Here is a 13,149-nt window from a genome sequence, read left to right on the forward strand (position 1 = left end):
GTTGAGTTAGGCTCGCCCATGAATTAGAAGAAGGGAGTACGAATATAGTACAAAGCCTATTCGTTTGTCTTCGCTTAACAACTCAACAACTCAAACTTTTGGCATAGTTGGTTAATATTTAGATTCTGAATGTAACCAAATTTATATTCTTCTTCTGTAATCTCTTTTACATGCATCAGGAAGGCTGAAACCTAAAATGAAATAAGATTGTCATTAAGGAAATCCTCATTACTACCTTATTCGGTTATTTTCATAAACATGTTGATGTTTCATACCTATGACTATGATCATATATTTCATTCCAGTGCTTAACGTTTCAAATTTGCTACTACGGATGATAATTACTATTTTCAAGACTATTCAATCTTACCCATGCAACTGTTAGCTTGATTTTGTAATTTCAGTTATCTTTTAGATTCCCCCTTGTTGTACTTTTTCCTAGTAATTTTACAATTGTTGAACGTGTTCAAAACTTTTTTGGGTGGTTAGCTAATTTTTGCCTCCTTGACCATGCATGTATTATGATACACATAATAATACTTGGATCAAAATTCTATATGATTGTATGAGAAAAATGTCAATAACAATGGCCAAGAAAGTGAAGTATGCAAGATAGAAAATGAAATATGTAACTTTCTGAACTATATTCCATAATATGATAAGTTTCAAGTACACCAGCAATAATATTCAAATTTCAACTGTACAATGACTAGAGGGAGAAAAAAAAGGATAAGGTTGCTACAACTACCTTTCAAGAGAAACAGAGAACTCCAGATCTGTCAACTGAGAGAAAAGAGAACCAACTGTGGACTCAACAATAACACAACAATAGTTTATTGTATAGGTTAATGCATCTCAACTCGAACGGAAAGGAGCATTTAGCAACTATTTAGAGGCTAAATTTCCTAAACCTAGAGAAAGTAGAAAAGATGCTAAATTTGTTCTAAGGAGAATTCTTATTCTTTGTTACCGTATCTCTTTGCAATGATAGGACGCACATCATCAGCATCAGCCAATGTCTCTAGAAAGGGAAGTAATGACATTAGCGCACAATCTGATGGATCATCAAACCAACTCTTTATGGGAATACCATTATTCACTTGCAACCGGAAAACCTGAAATGTGTGGAAAGTGAAAGGATTGAACATCAAATGCAGATAACATATTTCCTCCCCTCCCCTATCAAGGCCAGACAGTAGCCTATGAATGATTTGAAGAGAGTCTAAGCCTAATGCTCATTGGGGGAAAAAATTACTTACCAAGTAACCAGAGATTTAAATTTTAAAATAACATTGTCATGAGACATCAATAATACTTAACAGTAACTGAAAACTGCTTAAAATAAAGTATTAAAAGAAAAATTGAGACTTGAACCAACAAAAGATAGTGATAGATTGTATACCTGAGGTGAATTATCAATTATGACAACTTTTGAAAGATCAACACCCAATATGGTAAGATCTTTTGTATAATTTCCATCTGAAAACAGGCATGATTCTCGATACACACGGCGAGAAATAAATTTTTCATCTGGATCCAATACATCAAGTAGTTGCTTTGCATATATGCTTTGGCTGGCCGTAAAAATAATAACTTCAAACATTTCTGATACTCTCTCCAAGAATGTGTGGAGGAAAGGCCTCTGTTTTACGTATACTGTGTAATCTTTCATATTGAAGAAAATGTTAAAAGTGAAATCTGCGTTATCACAATGTTCCAGCGTAGAATGAACAAGGGTCTCTGCACATAAGAAAGCACGGAAGGCGGCTATGGTGAATACGATTTTCAACTGTAAATACTTCAGAAATAAAACATCTAAAAAAAATGGCAAATCTTGTTTTCAACGAAACAATGTTATATCATCCTGCAGAGATGTTCAAAGTTGTTAGTTGAACCAAGTGAGTTTTAAAGTAATCCAATGAATTCAATTAAATTTTGTAGCATCAACTTTTGTAAGTTTTTCCCATATACATGGACAGACAAATACAGTAGCACATACACACTAATATTCAACAAAAGTTAATCGAGCTAGCTGATTTGATATCATGTTATTCCAAGTCTCTATTATTAAATAATGAAGAAAATCGTGATATATGAGGAAATATGAAATCCAATCCTACGCGAAAAACTAAGATACACTAAAGATCAAGATATTATAAAATATTTCAATATGGTAACAAATTCAAATGTTATGCAGATTCAAAATTCACTATAACTACTGCTTCAGAGCAATTAGTATCAGCAATTTGTATGGACTTTTCTAAATTTCTTTCTTACGGATATGAATGCAGAATAAATATCCATGAATAGCTAAAGCAGCAGATTCTTATGAAACTTTTACTTGGTATTATGAACTTTATTGTTTAAATAACTGAAACAGCAATAGTTTTAGCAATACCAAGCTATGGAATGAAAAATATATGCATATATCTTTATTTTAGATTAAACACCAATAAACTGGAAGATAAATCATCTACAGTTTACACCAATACTACATTAAGTAATTATAAATAGATTATTAGTAATCGGTGGTAAACAAGTATCATAATTTCTTACCATCTAAATCAAGCACAAGGGTTACTGATTTTCTTCTTGGAGATTGCTTAGGAAATAGTGTGGGCTGGTCATTTAATTCTACTTCTGATAGTTCTGGTAAACTCTTGATAAATGACTGTGGATCAAAGCACTCTTCCTTATCCAAGTCATCTTTGACATCGGACTCCTGGTTGCAGGATCTTATCTGAGCTATAGCAGAATACAAGCTAGCACTTTCACGAACCACAGCACCTTCTCCGCATGACATGATATCTGGAGTACATCCAACTTTAGCATCATCTTCACGAACAGGCAGGATCGTGTACTGTTCAGAAGCACAAACCACGGATGGCTCGGTGGATCCAAAATCAGATAGGTAGTTGGTTTCACCGACATCATCATCCAATGAATTTCCACAAAAGGGTAAGTTTGTAATGATCATGTCAGAAATGTAGAAGTCAGATACATCACATGTTTCAAAGCCACGTATGTTTCTTCCTTCATCAGCTACAACTCCTTCCATGTTAGTATCACCAAAGCTCACTATAAGACAGTCGAAGTTGTCAGAATATAAATAATAACAACGAGATAGCTATAAAGTAACTGTACATTGTGATGCAGTCAATTCAATCAAAGCGACCCTGGAATGAACCCCCTATTGTAAAAACTTGAGCTATTATGTGAAACAGGTGAGTGGTTTTATATCTAGCACGACCCCTAACGCGTGATTCCATTGGGGTTAAATCGGGGACAATGCACAAGACCATTCAAATTTGTGCTGAAATTTAACTTTTACTAGGTTATAGGCTTTGATTCTGTATTATGAACCCAACCAACTAACTTTTTAGGCTAAGCTATTAGGTGAAAGCATCTGAATGGTTTTATATCTAGCAGCCATAAGTTCGAAAACCGGACATATTAATTTGTCTGCTAGGGAAATTAGGCTGGATTTTAAATTCCATTACTTCAAAATTTAGTAGTTTTATTAAAAAATAAATCATATTTTTAATCTTAGTTGTATTTTACTACTTATCTATTAGGCTCTTAAAGTCAAATTTCAGTCAAAGTACAGAGCTTTGCGAGCTTTCTTTAATTCCTCCCAGTTTTTCATTGCTAGTTTTGTTCATTACTCATTTACTACTTAGGCTGACTTTAAGACTATTTGTCCCTACATTTGACTAGTCATATTTTAAAAGATAACAATCAGCTCATAGATTCAACAACCTCTAATGCCTCTCGTCTTTGGCTACAACCATGATATGGAGATTTAAACCAACAATCTCCTACAAACAGCTAAACACTCCCACCCCTAGTAAATTTCTAGTGCTTTGTAAGATTTTAACTTCGGTATGATTTTAAATTGATTTCTTCTTCACAAATCCTATTTCTTTATTTTTTTTTTAAATTTATCAAGTGGGCCGATCTAATTTCTCTGGCAAGAAGCATCAAAATTTGGCCCATTAAATTCAAATGCAGTAATAAGTCCTGCTTTTTATTTACCTAAGATTATCAGACTTAGGAAAGAAATTCATACAGTGCAAGTTATCACATAAGTTATTAAGAAAATAATAAAGTTGCATGATAAATCTTGCTTTCAAATTAAAAAACAAATAAGAAAACATTACAATCATGTTCTTTCAGAGTGTCACGGATACATTACAAACAAGCAAAGAACACATACAAATAACAGAGTTTTCATACCTGTGCCTTTTTCAGTATAATGTTGTGAATGGACTTCGATGGGCTCAAAAGCAGGAGAAAAAATTGTTTCTAAGTTCTCTGTACAGAGATTGGTTAGTTCCTAGAAAAGAAAGAAAAAAAAGAGTTATGGCAATCATGCATTACAGAAGAGTTTAAATGTCACGGAAACAAGTATTATATAATAATGTTTCAACAGAAAACTAAACTAAAGCTTGAAGCATCTACAAGCATCTATCTAGTTGGGAAATGGAGAATTTCTATTTATCTGGAAAAGGATAACTCATTGGTATGTTTATCAGTGTATGCCCCAAATTAGTTGACAATAGGGTTTGGCAACCTTCAAAAGGCAGATAACCATGTACAATTGGCTGGTTTTAAAATTCTGGTTTTAGATATTTCTTAAAATTAGATTCTTATTTAATTAATTTAAAATTCAAATTAGATTAAAACAAATAAACTTAAAAAGTTGGTTTTAAAATAACCAGTGTATGTTTGATCTATAAATTATCTAATTTCTCTACCTCCTTGTCTCTTTCTAATTTAAATTAAATTTAAGAGAAAGATAGACTAAGATTTGCAAATATTTACTACTATGCTAATATCAAACTATATATATACAGAAAATTGGTGTTACCAGGATAGAGGAACATACAGAAAACTGGTGTTGGGAGTCAGAGTTTTCATAATCCAGATGTTCTTTGCCATCATTAGATTGATCAGTTGCAATGTCTTTGGGCAGCATTCTTGAAGAAACTATCGAAAAATAGCAAGAATTATCAAACGCGTAGAATCAAAATAATGCCAATTTAAAACTCACTTGTAAATCAAGGAAGATTGTAAGTGACAGAAAGTGATACTATCTACGATCACAGAATTGACATGAATTATATCAAGAAAATTAACTGGCAAAAAAATTTAAAAAACTAAGGAACCTGGTCACTTTGTATCATACCTGGTCACTCTACTCAATTAAAAATTAAGCATTAGTGTTTTTTATGATAGGCAGATCATACAAACAATTTTCTCTACCATCAAAAGACTTTTCAGATAAACCGCAACTAATGATTTAACAACTGAATTTCAATCATATTTTGGAAACCTGGTCCTAATATTCTGATAACGAGCAGCTAAATCTTAGGTCCTGTTTTTTTAATTGTGACAGAAGAACAGAATTTTGACCCTATAGAAACCTTAAGGCTACAGACTCAGAACTACCTTAAAGTTCAGAACAGAAACCAAATTTGAAAATTCAACTCGATGATAAATTCATAATTACATCTCACATTACAGTCGGCTCTTTTACGTCCTCTACTAATTGGCTTCAAAGCCTCAACTTACCTGATCAAGGCAATGACAGATAAACCAATTTGTCTAAGCGAGGATTTTATTTTCTTTTTATTATAACGTGATTTCTGTCCCCGGATGTGTATCGGGTTATGAGAGATTGACATTAAGACCTATACTATAGAACAATTTGTAAGTAAGTGTAGGGGTGCAGCAACTTATGCAGGAGAATCTTGACATAACATGGTCATCTGAGAAGATTCAGATTCCTAAACAACAAGTATAAGTATATAAATGATGATAATTTTACTTTTCCTAGTAGAATGTCAAAAGGCATGTATTTCATACATCAATCATCCTTTATTAATTACGATACAAATTAAGACAAAATATCACCCAGGCAAAACACCAACAAAGGTTTTATGGCTAGCTTAAAATCAGTAATGAAAACTCCAAATCAGCAGCATGTTATACTCCCTCCGGTCACTATTATAACCAAACAATTAAATCTTGGTCACTATTATAAGCAAAAGTCATTTATTTTTAAACTTATTAATGCTTATATTACTAGTATATCCTTCATTTAATTCAAAAGCATTTAATGTTAGTAGTTGATTCATCAAATATCAAATATAACTAAAGATATTATAGTAAAATTTACTTTGATTGTATAAGAAATAAAAAAAATATTAATTACACTTAACTAACTTTCATAACAGTGTGAAAGTAGTTATTTTTGCTTATAATTGTGACCGGAAGGAGTATATTATATATGTTGAAATGCTGAAGAAAGAGGCCGAAAAAGAACAAATGAAGCAAAAACACGAAAAATGTACTAGTAAGAAAAAATTTACATAGATACTTTGACAGAAACATCAAAAAAAGATTAAATTTAAGCCATCTCAAGTAGCTTCTTACCATTTATACAATTTTGAATAGTTGAGTCGATCTCTACCTCTTGAGCAGAAATCACGATTTTAGAACATGGGTTTTTGGAAATTACTTTCGATGTTTGACATATTTGAAGATCATTTCTCTCTGCCAAACAGCCCGCACTTACTTTGCTCTTCATTTTTAGGGATGGCATTTGATTTGTGCTTATAATCGGTACAGCAATTTTTCTTTCGGCACATTTGTGGGGAACCAAGGTCCCTCTTGACAGTCAAAGCAAGCAGCAGAAGAGCCTGTTGCACAAAAATACCAAATTATGAATTATATATCATCTGTTTGAAACCATGTCCAAATACAAGCAAACATACGTATTGCTAGAGCTACGAAAGATAGCTTCATATATTTCACGTTAAAAACACCTAGGGATGCGAGAATTTAAACAAAAACGCAGTGCCAAACATACCAAAATTCAGTAGGACATAAAATAATTGAGAAATGCGCGTCTAAGAAAATGATACTGAAAATCCAAGTCCTTTCTTCTTTATATAAAAGATGATGATATCATTAAGAAAAGATAGGTGAGGAATAATGAAACACTTCAAAAGTCTAACAAAGTTTAAAATTAACTTAGCTTATGTTTGGTTCTAGTTAAAATTAACTTAGGTAAAAAATATTGATTTTGAGCTAACTGATTCTGTAAAATTGATTCTAGTTAAAATTAAGTCGAATAAATTTATGCAAAACTAAGTTGAATAATAAATTTCAATATAAAAATCACGTTTAAACTCAAAAGTTACAAATTATAACTAAAAGTAGAATGAATTCCAGAAGCAGAATCAATTCTACTTTAAAAAAATCAAACACCTCAAAACCGTTACAAAATCAATTATACATGTCTAGAATTGCTTTTGTCTATTCCAAAAGCTAAACCAAACATACATCTTTGTTCAAACTAATCCATTTACAAAAACACTCCAAGAAAACCATAAAAATTGACCGGTTCAAACACCAAATCTAGAGTCAACCGAGAAAGTTATCATAACAAACCAAACAAGCAACTACTCTCAAAATGATTGAAGAAACTAGCAAGATTAAGTTGCAGTAACTCAGCAGAATAAGCTATTATTAATATTATAACTAACAATTATCACAAACAGTTCAAAGATCAAAGAAACAAAAAAGAAACTGTAATTTTGCAGAACAATGTAAAATTCAAAAAGAACACAGTGAAATTGAATAACAGATTGATTACCTCTGCTAAAAACGGAACCAACGACTTTCTCTCTCTAGTTTCTCTCTCTAGAAATCCATTGATTTACAGTTTCCGCGAGTCAGAGAGAGAGGACTGAGAAAGATCCATAGTTATTCTATCTATGCGCTGTTTGGTGATGCTTTTGACGGCTGGGATGATATCTGTTGATTCGGCCATTTGAAAAGTGACACGTGGCGCGTGGAACCAGCTAAGGAAGACGCGTCGACACGTGCTGCTTCGCGGAAAGAGAGGAAATTTTGATTACACAACAGGATGGGGGCGCTGTCATACGCGCGTTGGGAAGTGCGTGGGGGTCACTCTCAGTTTGTATTTCAGCTTGGTGTGTGCTTTTGACCTTTGAAGTCTAAGGCACGGTTTTTTTTGTTCGTCTTTTTGTGGCTGTTAGTGAAGTTTGAGGTCCACTTCGTTCAACACTTGGCAATTTAGGAAGTAAAAAGTCTTTTTTTAATCAAAAAAAACTTTTCTTTAGTTATTAATAAAAAATATTTGCAATATTTTTAAAATAAGATGGAGAGAATATATATACATATACATAATTATATTAATTTATTTGCTTTATCATAAATAATTATTCTCTTATTTATCAATAACTAATATTCCTTCTGGTCTCATTTATAAGAAAAGATTTCTTTTTAGATATATTGAATAAATAATGTATCTAGACAACATATTGTCCACATACATTATTTATTCAATATATCTAAAAAAGAATCTTTTCTTATAAATGGGATCGGAGGTAGTATTATTTGTCGTGTAGTCAAGTGAATGAAGTTCAGCTTTTAAAGATGAACAAGTGGAATACCTTGGATTCGAACTTGCAATTCTACACCTGATATTTTTACATAACTATCAAATGAGATGACTTAACGGGAATATTATGTTAGAAATGTTTAATCATGAATTTCTCATTAAAGTAATAACAAATAAAACACAACGCACAACGTTAACACCATAATTAATATGGCTATATGAAATAAAAAAAATTAGGTTTTTTACTTTAAAATACGTGAGCACATAACCTATTTTGTTTGGTAGGAAATAGAAATGAAAGATGTGTTAGATCTTATGTTGGGGTCTGCTGCAAAACATCGACAAGAAGAAGATAAAAATTATACGATAAAAATTTCACAAAATAAATTCCAAAACGCGTGTTTACACTAAGCTTTAGGTTCGATTCGCCCCCACCAGTTTAGGTAATTGGATGCAAATGGGTTAACCGACGAATCCCCTTCAAGATATTCTGGAAACCTTAAGATGAATCGCACATTCATATTAAGCATATCGACCAGCGGTATTTTACCGAATAAAGTTTCCTCATTTATTCTCGTGCACTAGAAAAATAAAGAAATGACTTAGATATGATATTTGGCTCTTGAAATACATTATTTTTGTATCCTTTTCGGTTTGGAAATTATCTCTATTTATAGAGAAATTCATGCCACTTGGTGAAAGGAAACAACCCTTCGAAAGAGTTTATTCATGAATTGTTACATTGCTTCAATTGTAAAGCATTACACCTTTTCTCTAAAACGTCTTTTTTTTAACCATTGCAACTTTCCAAATATATTTCGAAAATTCTCCAACAATCCCCCAACATTTTCAAAATATATCTAAATCCATTATTCAGGAAATTTTATGGTTTTGGATAAAGGTATCTGACGATTTGAATCATTACTTAGTAAGTCAGGTTTTCACTCATCCCCGAATAGATTGGTAGACAAGCTTTGAACCAATTATTCATTAGAACAACTATGAATAACTCACACATGAAATCTCGGTACCATTGATTGAATTATCAATATGACACATTTAATAAGGTCTTGTGTCTCATATTCTTTTCATGAGAATTTAAGAGTCAAGCCCTTGAACTCTATGAAGTCGCATCACTTCATTCTCATATAGGTAGACTATATCAGAAATGCACCCATTATTATGCATTCCACCAAACATATGATATATGTCTATTAAGAGGAAGACTTCATCCTACCACATTTATTCTTATGGTCCAAGTACTTTTACTCCTTGGGATGCATTTATTGTCAAGTACTTCAATCACTCTAATAATGTACTTTCATCATTGAACTTAAGACTTAACATTAATCAAGTGTGAGTTTAGTTTCCACTATTGATGATTAATTAGATATGTTTTCTTCGTATTTAGTTATATCCAGAGACATCATATTGTCAATCATTTTATCAAAGAATCCTAAGACTTTTCAAACTTTAATAAACTTTGAATATTCAATCTTTCAAATAGTCATGTCTATGATTACTTTATATACTCTTGATAACATTTACCACCTATCATCAAACCATGACACCTTTGTCATATTAGTACATTTATCATATGCAAAATATATTATATATTCTTGATAATTTTGACAAATTATCATCATGACACTTTTGTCATTCATTTTTCCATATATACGAATTGTATGTCATTTTTCATTTACCATCCTTTTTAGTTTGAAGTTTTACTTCTACATAAATATATCGAAAATATATTTAATTCATAAGAATCAACAACCATAATCAATTTCTGGATAATTTTTATATACTTCAAAATAATAAATTTTATTGAGCACAAGCAATTCACATAGCATAATCAAAGATCAATTATATCTTGAAATTATAAGTGTATCATTTTATTCAAAATTCAGCAAATAAATTATAATTTATATTACGATATTATCATTTATTAAACTGTATAAATTAAAGTTAGAAACTCCAGTAAATTTGATTACTTATCATGTCTTTCAACTTCTATACAATTTTCAGTACTGCCTGAATAAACAATTTATGAGAATAAAAATTGATGGGTATGTCGTATAAGTAAATATATAATCGATATTGTACATAATATTAATTCTCATATCATGCCTTGCATATTTACATAATCATATATTTTTGGACATGTGAAAATAATTTCTCATTATGCATATATAAATATAATAGTCACTTATGATATATAATTATCATGATTACTTTCCAATACCAAATTTTCATTATGCACTTGTTTCAAATTATTTTCTATGAATTATAATTGAATCAGTGTGTCATTTCAATTGCATACATACTTTCAAACTTTCTGTATTATTGTTACACACCAAATCATGCTATATACATATGATAGATGAAAATAAAAACTATTAACTATGCATATTATAATATATACATCACGAATTATTTATTATGTACACAATAATCATATTATTTTTCAATATATTTGATGTTTAATAAAGAGAAAAATAAGACCAGCGGGGTAATGACAACACTGTAGTGAAACTTTAACTAACGGCGTGTCATGGATTAATTTTTGGATTATAGTGAAGTGTTATTATTCTAATCTCTAATGATAATCCAGATTTTTCTACAACAAGTTTTAGATTATTTAGTCTTTCATTTCAAGAAGAAGTGCAAAAGATAATGCACTGATGTTGTTTTGTTGTTTTGTTTGTATACACAATAATACATGACAGAAAAACAGTGATAATTATTTAGATAAAAACACAGATGCATTACTTTATACGCATATGTAACACTATATAAAGCATTCTTGTTACTTTCATACTTAAGCCATTTTTATAACAAACAATAAAACATACCCAGATCGTCGATATCGATGTTTGTTCTTGATTCTTGATAAGGAAGCCTCAGTTGCCATTATTCGAAATTTACTATCATCTTCTTTAAACTTGCAGTCGTTAATTAAACACAAATAAATCATGAATCAAACCTAAAGATTGTTAGATCTTGTGTTGGGGGTCTGCTACAAAACATGGACAAGAAGAAGATAAAAATGATACGATAAAAATTGCACAAAAATAAATTCCAAAGTGTGTTTACACTAAGCTTTAGGTTCGATTTTCCCCCACCAATTTAGGTAATTGGATGCAAATGGGTTAACCGACAAATCCCCGTCAGGATACTTTGGAAATCTTAACATGAATCACACATTCATATTAAGGATATCGACCGACGATATTTTACCGAATAAAGTTTCCTCATTTATTCTCGTGCACTAGAAAAATAAAGAAATGACTTAGATATGATATTTGACTCTTGAAATACATTATTTTCGTATCCTTTTCGGTTTGGGAATCATCTCTATTTATAGAGAAATTCATGCCACTTGGTGAGAGGAAACAACCATTCGAAAGAGTTTGTTCATGAATGGTTACATTGCTTCAATTGTAAAGCATTATACCTTTTCTCTAAAAGGTCCTTTTTTTTTAACCATTGCAACTTTCCAAATATATTTTAGAAATTCTCCAACAAGATGGGATGGTGTCTTCTTACGATATGGTGGTGTTTTCTATACAATAGAGTGAGGTGAATTCGCAAGATTAACTATTCAACATTTAAGAGTCCATTTGTTTTAGTTTTGTTTAAAAATGATTTTTATAGTGTTTACATAATTATGTGTAAAAAAATTTACAAAGAATTTTTTTCTAAAAGTTTCAAATGAAAATTTGGTTTGAATAGTTAATCTTAAAATGTGATTTTAGGTATTTCATCTATCTATGGAGAAAAAAATTTGGATATCAAAATTTCAAAAAATCACTTAATTTTGAAGCTATTTCAAATAAATTTTCATAAAAATTATTTTTGAAATACAACTTTTTAAAAAAATTGCAATTTTAACTAACTTTTGTTTTTCAATAATATATATTTATATTATAGGATGTCAAAATTAGTGTTTCATTTTAGAAAAAACGAATATAAAAAAACTTGTAATATTTTTAAAAATCCTTTTGAAAAAACTATTTTAAAAAATACAAAGAAAAAATCCATTTTTTTAAAGCTGAAACAAACAGGCCCTAAATCACTGAGAGAAATCATATGTGTAAGTCAGAATGACTTAGAATATCTTAAATGGTGCATTTTACCCTTATATATTAAGAGTGACTGAAATTGCTGGCATATGATTTGGGGTGTTGCACAGATTATCGTTAGATTGAATTGAACGGCAGAATCATCTGTTTCTGGTTATAGCGAATGTCAACCTACTTTGTAGCATAAGGGTTTTCCATGTACAATTACAGGTAAGCCGGTAACATAAGTAAGTGAAGAGTCTTTATGGAACGTCATTAGCATTGAGAACATACGCATAAAATGTCTCCTATTGATCAATGATGGTAATGATTTCCATGTTCCCTTTGTCAGAGGATACTCAAGTGCTCTTAACAAACTTCGATGAGTCCTAATAAGATAAGATTGTACTAGTCTAATTGTCAAATGTGGATTCATAAATCCATATTAGTAAAAATAATATTCATAAGTCAATATTAGTCGAACTAGGATTCATATGTACTTATGAGTCCTAATTAAATAAGATAGTACTAGTTTTATTCTTAAACCAAGGTTCATAAGCCAATATTTGTCTAACTAGGATTCATAAGTACTTATGTGTCCTAATTAGAGGATATTGTGAAGGTTGAGAAAAACACAAGAAAATAGGGTTT

At 30.8% G+C, this 13,149-nt stretch overlaps 1 protein-coding gene across 4 annotated transcripts; it reads right to left on the reverse strand.

The window, feature by feature from the left end:
* Positions 1-620: 620 nt before the first annotated feature.
* On the reverse strand, positions 621-7,800 carry LOC131594718 (uncharacterized). 4 transcript variants are annotated; one of them, XM_058866918.1, is made up of 7 exons: positions 7,664-7,800; positions 6,439-6,704; positions 4,889-4,989; positions 4,243-4,336; positions 2,557-3,078; positions 1,403-1,740; positions 621-1,115 (listed from the first exon to the last, which is right to left on the reverse strand). In XM_058866918.1, exons 2-7 carry the CDS (start codon positions 6,605-6,607, stop codon positions 957-959), a joined length of 1,383 nt encoding a protein of 460 aa, XP_058722901.1. In that variant the 5' UTR covers positions 6,608-6,704; positions 7,664-7,800; the 3' UTR covers positions 621-956. The 4 variants fall into 4 exon arrangements, with proteins under 4 accessions (XP_058722901.1, XP_058722900.1, XP_058722899.1 ...); XM_058866917.1 differs by having other exon boundaries at positions 4,237-4,336; XM_058866916.1 differs by having other exon boundaries at positions 4,871-4,989.
* Between the last annotated feature and the right edge of the window lie 5,349 nt (positions 7,801-13,149).

Source organism: Vicia villosa, linkage group LG4, assembly GCF_029867415.1.
Source record: "Vicia villosa cultivar HV-30 ecotype Madison, WI linkage group LG4, Vvil1.0, whole genome shotgun sequence".
NCBI lineage: Eukaryota > Viridiplantae > Streptophyta > Magnoliopsida > Fabales > Fabaceae > Vicia > Vicia villosa.

Coding starts and splice junctions, on each gene's coding strand:
- LOC131594718 (XM_058866915.1), bottom strand. CDS start 6,607: ATGCCATCCCTAAAAATGAAGAGCAAAGTAAGTGCGGGCTGTTTGGCA. Junction 4,990..6,438: donor TATTCAAAATTGTATAAATG/GTAAGAAGCTAC, acceptor ATTTTTCGATAG/TTTCTTCAAGAATGCTGCCC. Junction 3,079..4,236: donor TTATACTGAAAAAGGCACAG/GTATGAAAACTC, acceptor ACTGTCTTATAG/TGAGCTTTGGTGATACTAAC.